This window comes from Panthera tigris, chromosome B4, assembly GCF_018350195.1.
Source record: "Panthera tigris isolate Pti1 chromosome B4, P.tigris_Pti1_mat1.1, whole genome shotgun sequence".
Classification (NCBI taxonomy): domain Eukaryota; kingdom Metazoa; phylum Chordata; class Mammalia; order Carnivora; family Felidae; genus Panthera; species Panthera tigris.
This window is the reverse complement of record NC_056666.1, coordinates 116437151-116452126: the sequence shown is the minus strand read 5'-3', so window position 1 is coordinate 116452126 and position 14976 is coordinate 116437151. Positions and strand designations below refer to the sequence as shown.

Here is a 14976-nt window from a genome sequence, read left to right as displayed (position 1 = left end):
ATCCCAACCACCAGGCCAGTTGCTAGAGATAGAAAAATAAAAAAGAGGCACATTATCCAAAGTCAGCAGGGAGGTTCCATTCTAATGGAGGAAACAGCACACAAGAAAACAAATAAATAAAAAGTATTAATTGATGGCCAAACCTGCATTACATTGGAAAGGCACTCTATGGAGGTAACTGAGGTAAGACCTGAAATAAAAGAGGGAGCCAGATATTTGAAAAGCCAAGGAAAGAACATTTCAGACAGAGGAGGCAGCAAATATAAAGGCCTGGGATGAAAAAATTGTATCTGTCTCCCTGGAAAGTCCTGAGAGAGAAGTGAGGGATGGGCTGAGATGAAAGAGGCAAGCAGGGCCAGATGCTCAGACCCTGCAGGATGGCAGAAGAAGTCTTAAATTTATTCTAAAAGTAATAGGAAGCAATAGAAAATCTTTAGACAAGAGAGCGGGTGATTGCTTTGTAAGGTTACCCTGACTGCTCAATGAAGGACAGATTTCAGACTCAAGAGGCTGTGGGGAAAGCACAACATGGTGGTGGCTTGAACTAGAATGCTCGTGGGAATGGGAAGATAAAGTGCTACCTAAGGCACAAACACAGAAATGTTTGCAATATAAATACAGCTTAGGTATGTAATGTGCTTTCATTGGTCAATTCTTGGGGTTCTCATCATATTTGTCCCATTAGCAGGAGTTGCCACTGTTAATCCATCATTACTTCTTACTTTGAAACAGTTTCTCTACCTGGCTTCCAGTAAACCACACACTTTTCTTCCTATCTCCTTGGCCACTCCTTCTTAGTCTCTGCCAATTTCTTATCCCCCCAACTTGTCAATGCTGGAGCGTTCCAGGAGTCAGCCCTCAGACTCTCCTTTTTTCCATCTACACTCCACTCCCTTAACTACTCCATCAGGTGTCATGATTTAAATATCATTAGTACCCTGACAAATCCCAAATGTATATCTTCTCTGACCTTCAGACTTGAATGACCAACCGCCTACATAATAGTTCTGCTTGGACATTGAATTACACTTCAATCGCAATATATCTAAAACTAGATGTGGGGCACCTAGCTGACTCAGTCGGTGGTGCATGTGACTCTTGATCTTTGGGGTTCTGGGTTTGAGACCCATACTGGGTGTAGAAATTACTTAAAAACAATTTTTTTTAATCTATAAATAAATAAATAAATAAATAAATAAATAATAAAACTAACCTCTTGATCTGCCCCTTTCCTACCAGAAGCCTTTTCTTCCCACAGTCACTATCCATCCTAGGAACTTCACATTTGTCATTCTCCCTTGCTGCCAACGCTTCCTACAGAAATCTTCATCACTTGCTATTGTATCTCTTTCTCATCTTTCTCAAAGGCTACTTTTCCTGACTTACCCTGACCATGCTCTTAGCCACCCCCATTTTAAATGTCAACCCCATACCATTTCTTCCATCCCCACTCTCTGCTCTAATTTTCTTCTAGCACTTCTCTCCCTGTAAAATGATTTCTTTACATATTTGTTTAGCAGCTGTCTGTAGTAACAAAAATGTATGCTCTATGAGGACACAAACTGTTATATCTTTTTGTTAATTTGAGGTTTTCCTAGTTCCTAGAATGGTATGTGATATAGAGTAGGTGTTCAATAAATACTTAAAATGCATTAATGAAGAACAAATATAAGTTAAAACTATTTCTTCAATATTAAATGCATGAATGAAAAATGAAAGTTGAAATTGTTCACTATTCTGGTTTTCTTTGACATTTGTCTGCATTTGTAACTGTTAGGTTTGTGAGGTATTTTGAGTAGGAAAGAAAGATGGTGACATAAACAGGAAAGAACCTTAAAAATGAGTACTTTGAAATTCAGTAATAACATGGGGATAGAAACCCCCAAAGGGCAAACATATGTGCAAAATGAGTCACAAGATCAATAAAAAGTCATTGTGATCCTAACAGCAATATAAAAAGGAATTAAGGTATAAAAATGAATTAAAGTGCACATGTTCACAGAATCGCATAGTTAATGGCATCAAGAACTAACTTTTTCAAGAACCTAAGCCACCTCAAAGGTATTCCTTTTTCCTCATATACAAAACTGTACCCACAGCATGGAAAGTTGTGAACCCCCGCAGTCCCCGAGTGAGCCAATTTACTGGCATGGGATAGCGATTGGGGAACACTCAGAAGGAACAGTGAGTTATGAAACACTTCTGTGTTGATTTTTATTCTGACCGGAGCAGGAAGCCAAGGTATAACATTTACCAGGAATTAAGGGTTGTACTCGCGAGGAGTCTGTACTTCTTAAACTTTGCTTTTATCTCCAGGTTCGCAACGCTGACCCAGCTCTGGGACCACCGTGGGCATCCTCAAGGGCATCTCCTCCGGCCCCAAGAGTTGCCCTTCTTGGGCCGGCGCCCTCCCCAGCGCCCGGCCTCCGCTTACCAAAGCCGGTGGAATTCATGCTTCTGTTCCTCTGTTGTCGCTAACGCCTTCTTTCTCCTCATAAAGCCTAGTAATTCCCGGATCTCCCTCTCGCAGGAGGCCAGGAGCGGGTTTTTAGCGTCCAATGGCCCGTAAAACACGGCGAGGGGCAACGAGGTCTCCTGGCAGGTCGAGCGAGACAGTGGGCTCTGGGAGCTCGCCTTCGACTCCAGGGGCGACTTTGAGAGCGCGTTCGAGGTCGGGGGCGGGGTCGGCGGCGGTCCTGGCGGGGACACAGATGTGGGAGACAGGTCGAGGGGAGAGGTCGAGGGGGTGCCTGGCGCCGCCATATTGACGAGACCCCGGCCGGCCAGAAGTGTGTGTACACGCGGTTGCCTGGCGACGGTCTCGCGGCAACCAGACCTCCCGCGCGCTTTCGGGAAAACGCAGCGGCCCCTGGAGGGCAAAGGAAGAGAGAACCGGGTCCGGAAAGAAACGATGCTTCTGGGGCTCTTTTGCCCTCTTGTTCACTGGCACTGCTCTATGAGACAAGAATAGAGAGAAGGTTTCGGACAGACAGCCAACAGATGGTAGAGTCAAAACGATAACAAATTCAGACTACACTCATTTTCCATTTCAACCACTTAATGGTGATAATGATCATTAACATGTGCCGGGCATCATTCTAAGCGTTTGAACCATAAACTCATTTAGTCATGGTAACACCTTTACCACTCGGGGTATTATGAGTACTTCCATTTCACAGTTTAAGAAACCAAATTCTGATTTTGGAACCAATTACTGATTTTGGTCAGAGTAAACTGTAGTGTCAGGGACCAGATGCCAGCCTTGTGACTCCAAAGCCTGTGCTCAAAATGAAAAAGCTTCTACTGGCCATTCTCAAAACAAGGAAGCTTATCAATCGAATCGAAATTGCGAAAATATCTGACAACCAGTTTAAGAATCAAGTACTTGCAAAAGATCCATTCTCTTCCCTCTATCTGTACCCTGAGGTAATTGTGGAAATGATGTCTGTGCCTAACAATTAGGATTACATTATATTATTCATATGTATTTCATCCTTATTCTAATTATCACTATATTCTAAATTAATAAGCATTTCACTCAGCATTAATGCATACTAACAGTTTGAAGTGTTAATTCTCAAAATACTTTTGCATTTTAAGCTGGGATTTTTTTAATTTTTTAAAAAACTTATTTTTGAGAGAGAGAATGGGGGAGGGGCAGAGAGAGAGGGAGATGCCAAATCCAAAGCAGGCTCCAGGCTCTGAGCTGTCAGCACAGAGCCCAGCCCTGCTTGAACTCACAGACCACAAGAACTCATGGACCACGGGATCATCATGTGAGCCAAAGTGGCCTCTGAGCCAAAGTTGGACTCTTAACCAACTGAGCCACTGAGGCACCCTTTTAAACAGAAGAGACCTGCCTCTGATGGGGAAACTACAGGCCTTAAGGAAAATATTTGGGACCAAAGGAAGTTCTTCTTTCCCTGAATATTATGGGCAACAGTAAGTCTACTATTTATTTACTTAAAGTATAAGTTTCTAACTAAAAGGGAACCTACTTGCTTTATAAATTATGCAATACCAAAAATTATCTAAGAGAAGAACCAGAAATATTTGATGTCTTATAAAAATAGGTCTTTAATACTGGAAAGTGTTACTGGTTCTGTCACACATAAGAATAAATAAAGACAGTGACCCTAACACCCTGTGAGCCCAGTTTCCCACTTAAGATTAAGAAGCTTATTGGACCACAGGCTGATTTCTTTCAGGTCTGACCTAATTTCTTGCAGGCTCTGTGGGCCTGTGCTAATTTATGAGGCTGGCCTAATATGTCATGTGTACTGTACTCTAATATTCTTTGAAGGAAAATGATGATGATTTTGCTCTTCAAGACAGGTAATTATGACCCACGAACCTTCTCAGCAGGAAATGAGTTGCCCTGACACCTCACTGTAGGAGTTCAGTTCTCCAGTCAAAATCTAGAAATCATTCTCTGATTAAGATTCTATCTTGTCTCTAAGTGAGCAGTAAAAATGTTAAGACTTTAAAGAATTTAGGCCTAACGAAGTAATTCATTCTTGGAACGTTTACAAAAAGTATTCATAGATCTTTTATTTTAAAATATCAGCTTGGTAAATTCTTTCTGTTCTCATCTTTTCCTTGTTCTCACATAACAGACTTGTCTACTTCAGATCAAAAGCTGATGTAATTTACCACTGAGCACTACCTATTATATTCATGAAAGTGAAACCACAGGATAAAATTAAATTAGAATGGTCAGAGAGGAGCAAGGAAAAGAAAAATAAAACAGATCAAGTGGGCTTTTCCCTGCTGATCTGTTTGCTCTCACAAACAACCTTACGAGCAGTGCAAGCACTTACATTTCAAAGTCACTGGTAAAAGAAAATGTGACTTATTAAATTCAAATACTCGAATTATGTATCTTAGTCAGAGCCTTACATCTTAGTCATTTTCCTCCTTGCAAACACTAAGTTGACAATGCTTAACTTTCAGTAGTTTTTAAAAGCTTGTCGGAATATTTAAATGGCTGATGTACTCTGAATCATCATCGTGCTAAGATGGAAGTTTCCATTTTGTTCAGTTTAAATTATATTCGAAGCATTTCTTAACATATTCGAGGTGTTATCTTTCTTGTAATGAGATGCATCTATTAGAATGTCTTTTCTATTCCCTTGTCACTTCGCTTTATTCTTTCCACTCTAGTCAAAGAATGGAGCTCTGCAACTATTGTGTCTGGCAGGGCTAAATAATGTAAATAGCTTCCTTATAAATAATGTAAATTGCTGCTTCCTTATAATTAGTGTCTTTGTAGGCTGCAGGGATCCTTTTTGCTCATTCCAAAGTCTTTATCATCCAAGTTACTGTTAGAGAAGGAATAAATAAGGTTAGTACTCTTTCTATTCCTAATTTAGCCGTTAATCATTTGGACTGTCCCAAATATGTACATGTATAATGGTCTTTAAAAAAAAAAAAAAGCACAAAGATCCCCTTTTCCCACCTCACCATCTAATATTTAAACTTTTTAAAAAATTTCTCCATCATTGCATTTAGTCAAATTCAACAATTTCTTTAGTGTGTCATACAATGCATAGGTTAACCCACACATTCCTTATAAGAAGCAGATGACACACAACTAATCATAATGAAAAGGCATGCTCTAAAATGTGCTGTGATAATGGTTTAAAACATGCTGTAGGAGTCCCAAGGTGAAGCTTGGAACTGGAGAAAGAACAGACGATTCCAGCGAAAGTGATATTTTAGCCCCTGGACTGTCACTGCTCCTTATTAACAGAAAACCCCTTGCAACAGAGATTTGCCTATTTACTGTGATAACCCAGCATTCAAGCCTGGAGCTTGGCACGGAGTATGGCTTAATAAATCTTTGTTGGAATGAGTAAATGGGGAAAAAAATGGAAGAAAATAAGATGGAGAATATTTAAAAGGATAACACTGATTGAGAGAAAAGCCTGAGTAAGGTACAAAGTTATAAACATACACCGAAAGTTAAACAGATCATCTATCTAATGTAGTGAATAGAGACTACAGTAGGGACAAAGATGAAGCAGAAAGAGAAGTGTGATCAAATACAGTGGGTAGTTGGAAGGTGTGCTAAGAAATTTTGACTTAGTTCTGTGTTCAGTGGGAAGTCTTGATTAGAAAAACAGTATAATTAAAAACAGTAGGGATTAGGGGCACCTAAGTGGCTCAGTTGGCTAAGTGTCTGACTCTTGATTTCAGCTCAGGTCATGATCTCATGGTTGATGATTTTGAGCCCTGTGTCAGGCTCTGCACTGACAGCACGGAGCCTACTTGGGATTCTCTCTCTGCCTCTCCCTTGCTTCCTTCCTCCTCTCTCTATACCAAAAATAAATAAGTAAGCATTAAAAAAAAAAAAAAAAAAAGTAGGGATTAAAAGCCCAAATTCTAGAGCCAGAAAGCATAGTTTGAATCCCATTTCTTCCAAGTTGCTGAATTTCACTATGCTGTGGTTTCCTCATCTGTAAGATGGGGTGAAATAATACTAGTTAACTCATAGTTTTTTTAGTATAGAATTATATGAGTTAATATGTGTAATATCCATAAAACAGTGCCTGGCACATAATAAGTGCTATAAAAATGTTTGCTAATATAATTACTCACTTGGGAACCATCAGAAATTCTTAAACAGAAAAGAATACAATCCAGTCTGTATTTTATGTATTTTAGAAGTGAAACTGTTACCACAGATAAAAGATGGATGGGAGTAAAGAAGGTTATATCTGATCTCAGCTGCACAGATCATTGTAATGTTTATATTCCATCAACCATGAGACAGAAGTAGCCAAACTAAAACCACAGATAGACACTGAGGCAAAATCCGTAGGAAACCAACTTTTAATCAATACAGTAAAGGGAGAGTCATGGAGTAATATGTAATTTACATAATAATTATATATAATATAATATATATGTATTTTATGTAATATATATAAAATAGCTGTAAAAAGGTAGAATAAATTCTAACATGTATTTATTAATCTATCAGGTGATATATTTATGGTCTTGGAATAAAGCCTTTCTTAAAAGGTACAAAAGTAAAAGACAGAATGGGAAATACTGATGAACTTGAATACATTAAGATAAGTTTTTAGAAGGGTGAAAGCACAACAAAAGTGGAAAAGCCACACCCTGGAAAATATATTTGTAATGCATAGCCTACTGTGTGAACAAAATATTGATAAATATCAACAGCAGGTTCAGATAAAGATCCTTCTTGGGGAGATTAAACAGGTTTCCTTATTACAGGCTACCAATGGAAGCCAGTGTAGTCAGGACATACAGCAAAGAAATCAGCAACATTATCCAGGACAGATGGGAATATCCATTTCCAAAATCTAAAATCTTCACCTGTGGTACCCAGTTCTGGATGGTAATATTCCTGCATCTTCCAAGTCTTTGATGCTTGAACAAGTATCGTCAATTCTTCTGGATTGCAGTATTGCTTCCAATTTAACACTGGTGTAGACAGGTTCAGATACTTCTGCCTGGCCCTTCCACCCATAACAACTCGAATGTCACAGGCTAGGGCTCTGCTAAATACTTAATCTCCTCAAGGGTTGAGATCTGGAAACTAGATGAGGGCCCATAATTTTCCATTGCAGCAACTTATATCATATTTTTGCTTACTGTTTCTTGAATTTTCTGATTATACCTAGTAAGCAACGCTTTTGTTGCCTTCTCATTCAGCTTGCCCCTGTGAAACCATGATCCGTTAGCCAACACCAGATACCCTGTAGGTAAAGGCACCTTGGTTGTCACCCTGGCCTGCCTATCCTATTATCCTATACCTATTATCATTATGGTAATGACCTCAGCAGCCTTTGTTAACTGCTACCACCTGGCCTTTGCCATTCTGGAATTGCATCATCCCCACTAATATTATGATGCTAGATTTCATGGTAGAACCCTCTATTTATTAACCCTGGCCTACAGAAGACAGAAACTATTAAGCTTCTCCAAAGATCCTGGTGCTCCCGCATCACTGCATTCTTTACATCCTCAGTGAAGGGAATATTCCCTGACCATTCCAAGAACATATCCAGCTGCTGGGTTCCCAGGACATATAAAATAAATTCATTCTAACATCCCCACCTCTCTGAACTTTCTGTTCCTTTCTTCAATATTATGCCAAGGAAGTTCTGTCATCTTTACTTCATTTGATGTAGAACGATATCAGATCCACACTTTAAGAAGCCAACCTGTTGGGGTGCCTGGGTGGCTCAGTCAGTTAAGGGTCCGACTCTTGGTTTCAGCTCAGGTCATGATCTCATGGTTTGTGGGATCGAGCCCTGTGTAGAGCCCCACATTGGGCTCCGTGCTGATGCTGGGGAGCCTGCTTAAGATTTTCTCTCTCCCTCTCTCTGTCCCTCCCCCATTCATACTCGCTCTCTCTCTGTCACTGTCAAAAGAAATAAATAAACTTGAAAAAAACCATCCTGTTAAATTATTGGGATTCCTGAATTATGGCTAAGTACCCTCATATTAATGAATTCTACTCCATTCAGCTTTGTATTCTGTCCCCCTGGTCTAACATACTCAAGATACACTCCTATACACATTCACCAGTCCCAGCTAACATCTATTAGCCAGATCCTGAAATTCCTTTGGCATGTAGGCTATTTCTTCCCAGACCAGAGCTTGTACTTTCCTGCTCAGGCTATGCTGAAACCTGACTTTGTTTTTCAGCCAGGAGGTAATGAGGGTGTTGGGGCATATCTTGAAGAAAACAAGAATCATCTTGAAAGGCACCTGCTTCAGATTAGGTTATTGCATGTTCCTCCAGGCAAGCAGAGACTGTTTTTCTGAGGCAAGTGGTTAGGGGCTATATCTGCCAGCCTGGAAAGCTCAGAGTAATCCAGGAGCTCAAAACTCTTACGCTTGTCTACCTAAATATCTTCATTTCAAGTCTCTGGGCCCCATTCTTTTCTTGGAATCTTTGCTATATGATCAGACCCTTGGCCTGATTTTGAGCAAAGTTTACCTGCCATTGCCCTGAACTGTGATAAAGGCACTCTGACTTTCAGAGCATGACTTAAGTTGTCAAATAACTGCCCTAAGACTATAGACAGAGAAAGTGTGTGTGTGTGTGTGTGTGTGTGTGTGTGTGTGTAAAATTTTTTGCAAGACTTTTAATGCCTATAAAAGAAGCCACATCACAATCATTTTAATTAATATTTCCCCCATACTGACCAAACACGATAGCTATTTGATCTCCCAAAACCTTGTTGTATCTGCACCTCATCACAATTAAACTATGGGTGAAATCACCGCATGCCGAGGATTATTACCACACCACCTACCACTGCAATTGGCTCCCTATTGCTTTCAGACAGCGGGAAATTCACCTCTAAAATCCCATCCTAAGGAGCCACTTTTTATAGCTCACTCCTTCTGTGTTAACCTGGCTTTCCTAGAAAACAGAGTTTGAGGCAAAAGCTTAAGTGCTAGTACTTTATTTGGTAGTGCAATTCCCTGAGGCAACAATGAAGGAAATGGGAAGTCAGACAGGGACTGTAATGATTAATTTTTCTGTGTCCACTTGACTGGGCTAAAGGATGCCCAGACAGCTAGAAAAATATTATTTCTAGGTGTGTCTGTGAGGGTGCTTCTGGAAAATATTTGATAGAGTGAGTAAAGAAGATCATCTCCCCAATGTGGATGGGCAACCACTAGTCCACTGAGGGTCCAAATAAGACAAAAAAAAAAAAAAAAGAAAAAGAAACAGAGAAAGGGTCAATTTGCTTTCTCTGCTGGAGCTGGGACATCCAAGTTCTCCTGCCTTGGACATCAGCACTCCTGGTTCTCAGTCCTTTGGAATTTAAATGACTGGCAACTCTGGTTCTCAGGCCTTTAGATTTGGACTAAATTACGCCACTGGCTTCCCTGGTTCTCTCATTTACAGATGGCAGATCATGGAACATCCATAATCATGTGATACCAATATACATCTTATTGGTCCTATTTCTCTGGAGAACCCTGATTAATGCAAGTACTAAGATACTACTAAGGTACTAAGATATGTTACTGCTGTATAAATACCTGAAACTGTGGAAGTGGCCTTGTATCTGAGTTATGGGTAGAGGCTGGAAGACTTTCGAGGTGCATGCTAGAAAAAGTCTATATCACCGTAAATGGACTGTTAGGAGAAATTCTAGTGAGCACTCAGAAAGAAAAGAGGAGAGCTGTAGAGAAAGTGTCAATCTTTTTAGAAAATACCTAAGTAGCCCTGAACAGAATTTTTGTAGAAATATGGATGGTAAAAGCCATTTGATGAGGCCTGAGATGGAAATGAGGAACATGTTATTGGACAGTGGAGGAATTGCCATCTTGTTATAAAGTGGCAAAGAACCTGGATGAATTGTCTTCATATTCTAATGTTTTGTGGAAGATAAAATTTGTGAATGATGAAATCAGATATTTAACTGAAGCTATTTCTAAGCAAAGTGTTGAAGGTGCAGCTTGGCTCCTCCTGACTGCTTGTAATAAAATGTGAGAAGAGAGAAATGACTTAAGGATGGAATTGTCAAGCAAAAAGGAAACAAAACTTAAAGATTTGGGAGATTCTCAGCCTGTTCATATTGAAAAAAAAACAAAAAACAAAAACAAAAACAAAAACAAAAAAACAATGAGAAGTCTGTTAGGAAGGAGGACACTAAGAGTGCAGCCAAGTAACCATTTGATAAAATTAGTATGAACCAGCCATCTCAACAATAGGCAGGAGCTAGTGTCAAGACAATGAAAGAATGACCCCAAAGGCAATTCATAGACCATCAGGGCTGGGACTACTATCACAGACCCAGAGGGCAAGGGCCAGGGGCCAGAGTGGTACCCAGATCCCCATCACATCCCAGGCTCCTTAAAAGCCTCAGGGGAAGCTCCAGTAGGCAAGCAGCAAACATTGGTGATATCTGTGACACACCCTCTCTGCCAGCATGCAGAATGCACAGGTCCAGGACATATAAATGCCTCTGCACAGATTTCAAAGAATGGAACTTCTGGAAGAGCCACAGTCCTGGGAACCCCAGCCCAGAGGAGATGCCAGCCCAGGGCAGAGAACCACCTTCGGAGAGTCACTGTGGGGCTGGATCATTGGACTGTTGGGCCGATGTTGCCTCCTTGGTGGGCTTGGTAGACAGACTATCAAACCAAAGAGGATTATTCTACAGGCTTAAGGTTTAATGTTATTGGCCCCATTAGGCTTCTGGACTTAACTAGGACCTGTCACTCCTATGTTACTACCTATTTCTCCCTTTTGGAAAGAAAATGTCTACCCTATGCGTTTCCCACCATTGTATTTTGAAGCATATTACATGTTTGGTTTCACAGGTTCAGAGCAAGAGAGGAATTTGCCTCGGGATGAATCTTACCTTTGGTTTCACTCATATCTGATTTAGATGATATTTAGATGAGACTTTACACGTAGGCTTTGAAGTTGGTGCTGGAACAAGTTAAGATTTAGGGGGCTATTGGGAAGGAATAAATGTATTTTGCATATGATAAGGACATGAGTTGGGTGGGGGCAGGAATGGAATGCCATAGACTGAATGTTTGTGATCCCCCACCCAAAAAAAGTTTATATGTTAAATCCTAAAATCTAATGTGATGGTATTTGGAGGTGGACTTTGGCAATTGAGATCCTGAGAATGGAGCCCTCATGAATGGGATTCATGCCCTTATAAAGGAGAACCCAGAGAGCTCCCTCTAACCATCTGCTATGTGAAGACACAGCAAGAAGACCACTATCTATGAAGTAGGAAATGGACTCTCACCAGACACTGAATCTGCCAGTGATTTTATCATAGACTTCCAGGCTCTAGAACTGTGAGAACTAAAGTTATGCTGTTTAAGACATGCAATTTATGGTATTTTTGTTATAGCAGCCCAAAAAGACTAAGACGAGGACAGATGGAAAGGAAACACAATGCTGGCCAATGAATCATAAAGAAACACAGAGCCAGTTGCTCAGCCATGTGGGCTATCTCCCAACAGGCTATATAAATTTTTATATTTCATATATTGGAATAGTCTATGAGAAGGAGAGGTAGAGAGAAAATGTACCTGTTCTTTTCTTCCTGTCTTCTGTACCCCATTGGTCAAGACTCATCTGTGTACTTCCAGGTTAAACCACCTGGCCCCATAAGCAGCTGCTGGGGATACTGAATCTCATACCTTGTGATATAGTGTGTCATCCTACTAAAAAAGTGGTAAAAGGAGCCAGAAACTTCAGATGGTAGCTTCAGGTGATGGCAACAAGCAGGCAGGCATGGAGTCGGTCACCACAGCAGCTGCTGGAAGACAGCAAGTGGTTGAAGACCCAGTAGCCTGGTGAAAACAGAGAAATCAAAGGTAGCACATACAGTGTGTCCAAGACACAAATTCCCTTGAATGCCAATGCTAGCAACACCCTAAGGAAAGCAGAGGAGCAACATGGAAGGAGCCTGGATCCCCAACGCTGTGAAGTCACAGTACCAGTTCTGGACCATCCACACCCAGATTATTATGTGAGATGAAAATAAACTCCATCTTGTTTAAAGGACTGGTATTGAGGGTCTTTGTAGGAGTAGCCAAAACTATAATATACCATATGTCTCAGAAATTTCATGTCTTCATATCAGCTTAGATAATCATGTACAGGGTGTATAAAGATACACATACAGACATATACAGAATGCACAGCAGATATTCATTCATTAAATGCTTGTAATAGCAAAGCATTAAACACAACATAAATGTGCATTAATAGAAGTAGATAAGCCATAATTTATCTATAATATTAAATACCAATCAACATCCTAAAAATATATAGTACATTTTGTACACTTTGACATGAAAATATATTTTACATTTTTTTATTTTTAAAAAAATATAGAATGATATGAACAGTATGCTAACATTTATCTCTAAGAAGGTACCATAAAATGATACTGTAACATTTGTATTTATATGTGTGTCTCTAAATATTATGAGAAAGTGGGGAGAAAGAAGTTCTGAAAGAATACTCAATAAATGGTTCACAGTGGTTACATACGTGAAGGAACTGAAATGGAAATTAGGGAATCAAATGAGATTTTAGACTTGTCTGTCATGTTTTTACTTGTTTACAAAGAAAGACCTTCCTGTATTATTTATGCAGCCAGAAGTTCATTTAAAAATGTAAAACTACAGAGGTGCCTGGGTGGCTCATTCAGTTAAGCCTCCGACTTTGGCTAAGGTAATGATCTCTCATGGCTGTGAGTATGAGCCCTGCATCGGGAGGCCTCTTTGGATTCTGTGTCTCCTTCTCTCTCTACCCCTGCCCCACTCACACTCTGTGTCTATCTCTCAAAAATATATAAACATTGAAAAAAATTTTATGTAAAATTATGAATCGTTTATTATCCTAGAAAGATAGGATTACAAGAACCTCTGTTTTGTGTTCTTTTCTATACATTCCAACCTTTATACAGTGAATATGTATTATTTTCATTGTAAAAAACTAATACTTTTTAAACTAAAGCATGAAGATACATATTCACAATAACAGTACTACAAATTAAAAATAGAAATTCCATAATCCCTAACTAGACAGAATTTCCACTAACTGCATCATTTGGGGGGGGAGAAGTATCTAGAAGCCCATTCTTGGACTATGTACTATTTTTTTTTTTTTTGAGAGAGAGAGAGAGAGAGAGTGCATTAGTGGGAGAGGGGCAGTGAGAGAGAGGAAGAGAGAGAATCCCAAGCAGGTTCCACACTGCCAGCGCAGAGCCTCATGCAGGGCTCAAACTCACAAACTGCAAGATCATGACTCAAGCCAAAGTTGGACGCTTAACCAACTGAGCCACCCAGGCACCCCTAGACTATATACTATTTGCTTCATATACTGAATCTCAGAAAAGGCAGATGTTTTTGATTCATTCATTCATTTCTAAGACTGAACTCTAAGACTGAACTCCAAGACTTAGGGTCCAAATGGACCATCTAAAAAGACATATTTTCCTTAACTCCATGTCCTACCTTTCCTATCTCTCTTTACTATTCCCCCCCACCACCAACTTTCTTCATTAAACACAAATTCGAACACTAGGATTCCTAGCTTACTATGAGGTGGGAAGTAAAGGGGAATATGCAAAGGTACATCGTGACCCCAAAAGCTGGCTCCCCTATGGAAAAGCTTAAGAAGAGTGGAGATTGGAAGAGCACTGTGAGGGGGCCTTCCTTGGGATCAGGTATGTCATGTAATACACTGTTCAAAGAAAAGCTGAAATTTTATCTGACTTCTTGGATTGGTCATAAAACCACAGACTAATGGTTTCCAAACCTTGTTACCATAACACAAGGTAAGAAATACAAAGAGCATGATGATCATGCTTTTAATTTCGTTCTTATCAGGAGGCTGAATTTTACATTCCTTTAGTTGTATCTGTTACCAGATTGACATAAAAACTCAACCCTGCAAGGTCCTAGAGCTTTTGGACTGTTACATTTCTCCCTGCTTGAAAACTAGCCAATTCTTTTCTGAGTTCATATCTTCCTTGTAGTACCTTGGCAGATACAATCAGCAGCAACCAGCACATGCTTTTTGTTTCCAAACCCTTCACCTAAAACCCCAAGTTTATTCACTATATGCTATCAAGTTATTGCAAATAACAGTTTTATCAAATATTCCATCATTACATAACATGAGTCTCCATCTTTATAGGCTCTAATCACAGTTTCTTTGCTGCCCACTCTTCAGTTCTGTAGCCAGGGCTACACATTTTAAGTTTTTATTGCAGCAATACCCCAATGCCAGTACAAAACACTACATTGGTCTCTTTAGACTAAGGTATGCCTAGGTAAAAAAACAATCGCACGTCCCCATAGCATAGAAGAACAAAGTTTTATTCCTCATTCACATGTGTGAATACTGTGGATCAGCTGGGTCTCTGCTGCATGCACCAGCTCCACTTTGGGAATATGGCTGAAGGAACAAGCCATATCTGGAACACTGCAAGC

General features: G+C 39.9%; 1 protein-coding gene across 4 annotated transcripts in view; it reads right to left on the bottom strand.

The window, feature by feature from the left end:
- CFAP54 (cilia and flagella associated protein 54) overlaps positions 1–2796 on the bottom strand; it is a 295558-nt gene extending 292762 nt beyond the window's left edge. For 3 of the 4 annotated variants that reach the window (XM_042992952.1, XM_042992954.1, XM_015539090.2), the window contains exon 1: positions 2435–2796. In XM_042992952.1, the coding sequence (XP_042848886.1) occupies positions 2435–2763 (329 nt within the window). In that variant the 5' untranslated portion in view covers positions 2764–2796. Of the gene's footprint in view, positions 1–2254 lie in introns of all 4 variants that reach the window. The other variant, XM_042992955.1, reaches the window with a different exon arrangement.
- Between the last annotated feature and the right edge of the window lie 12180 nt (positions 2797–14976).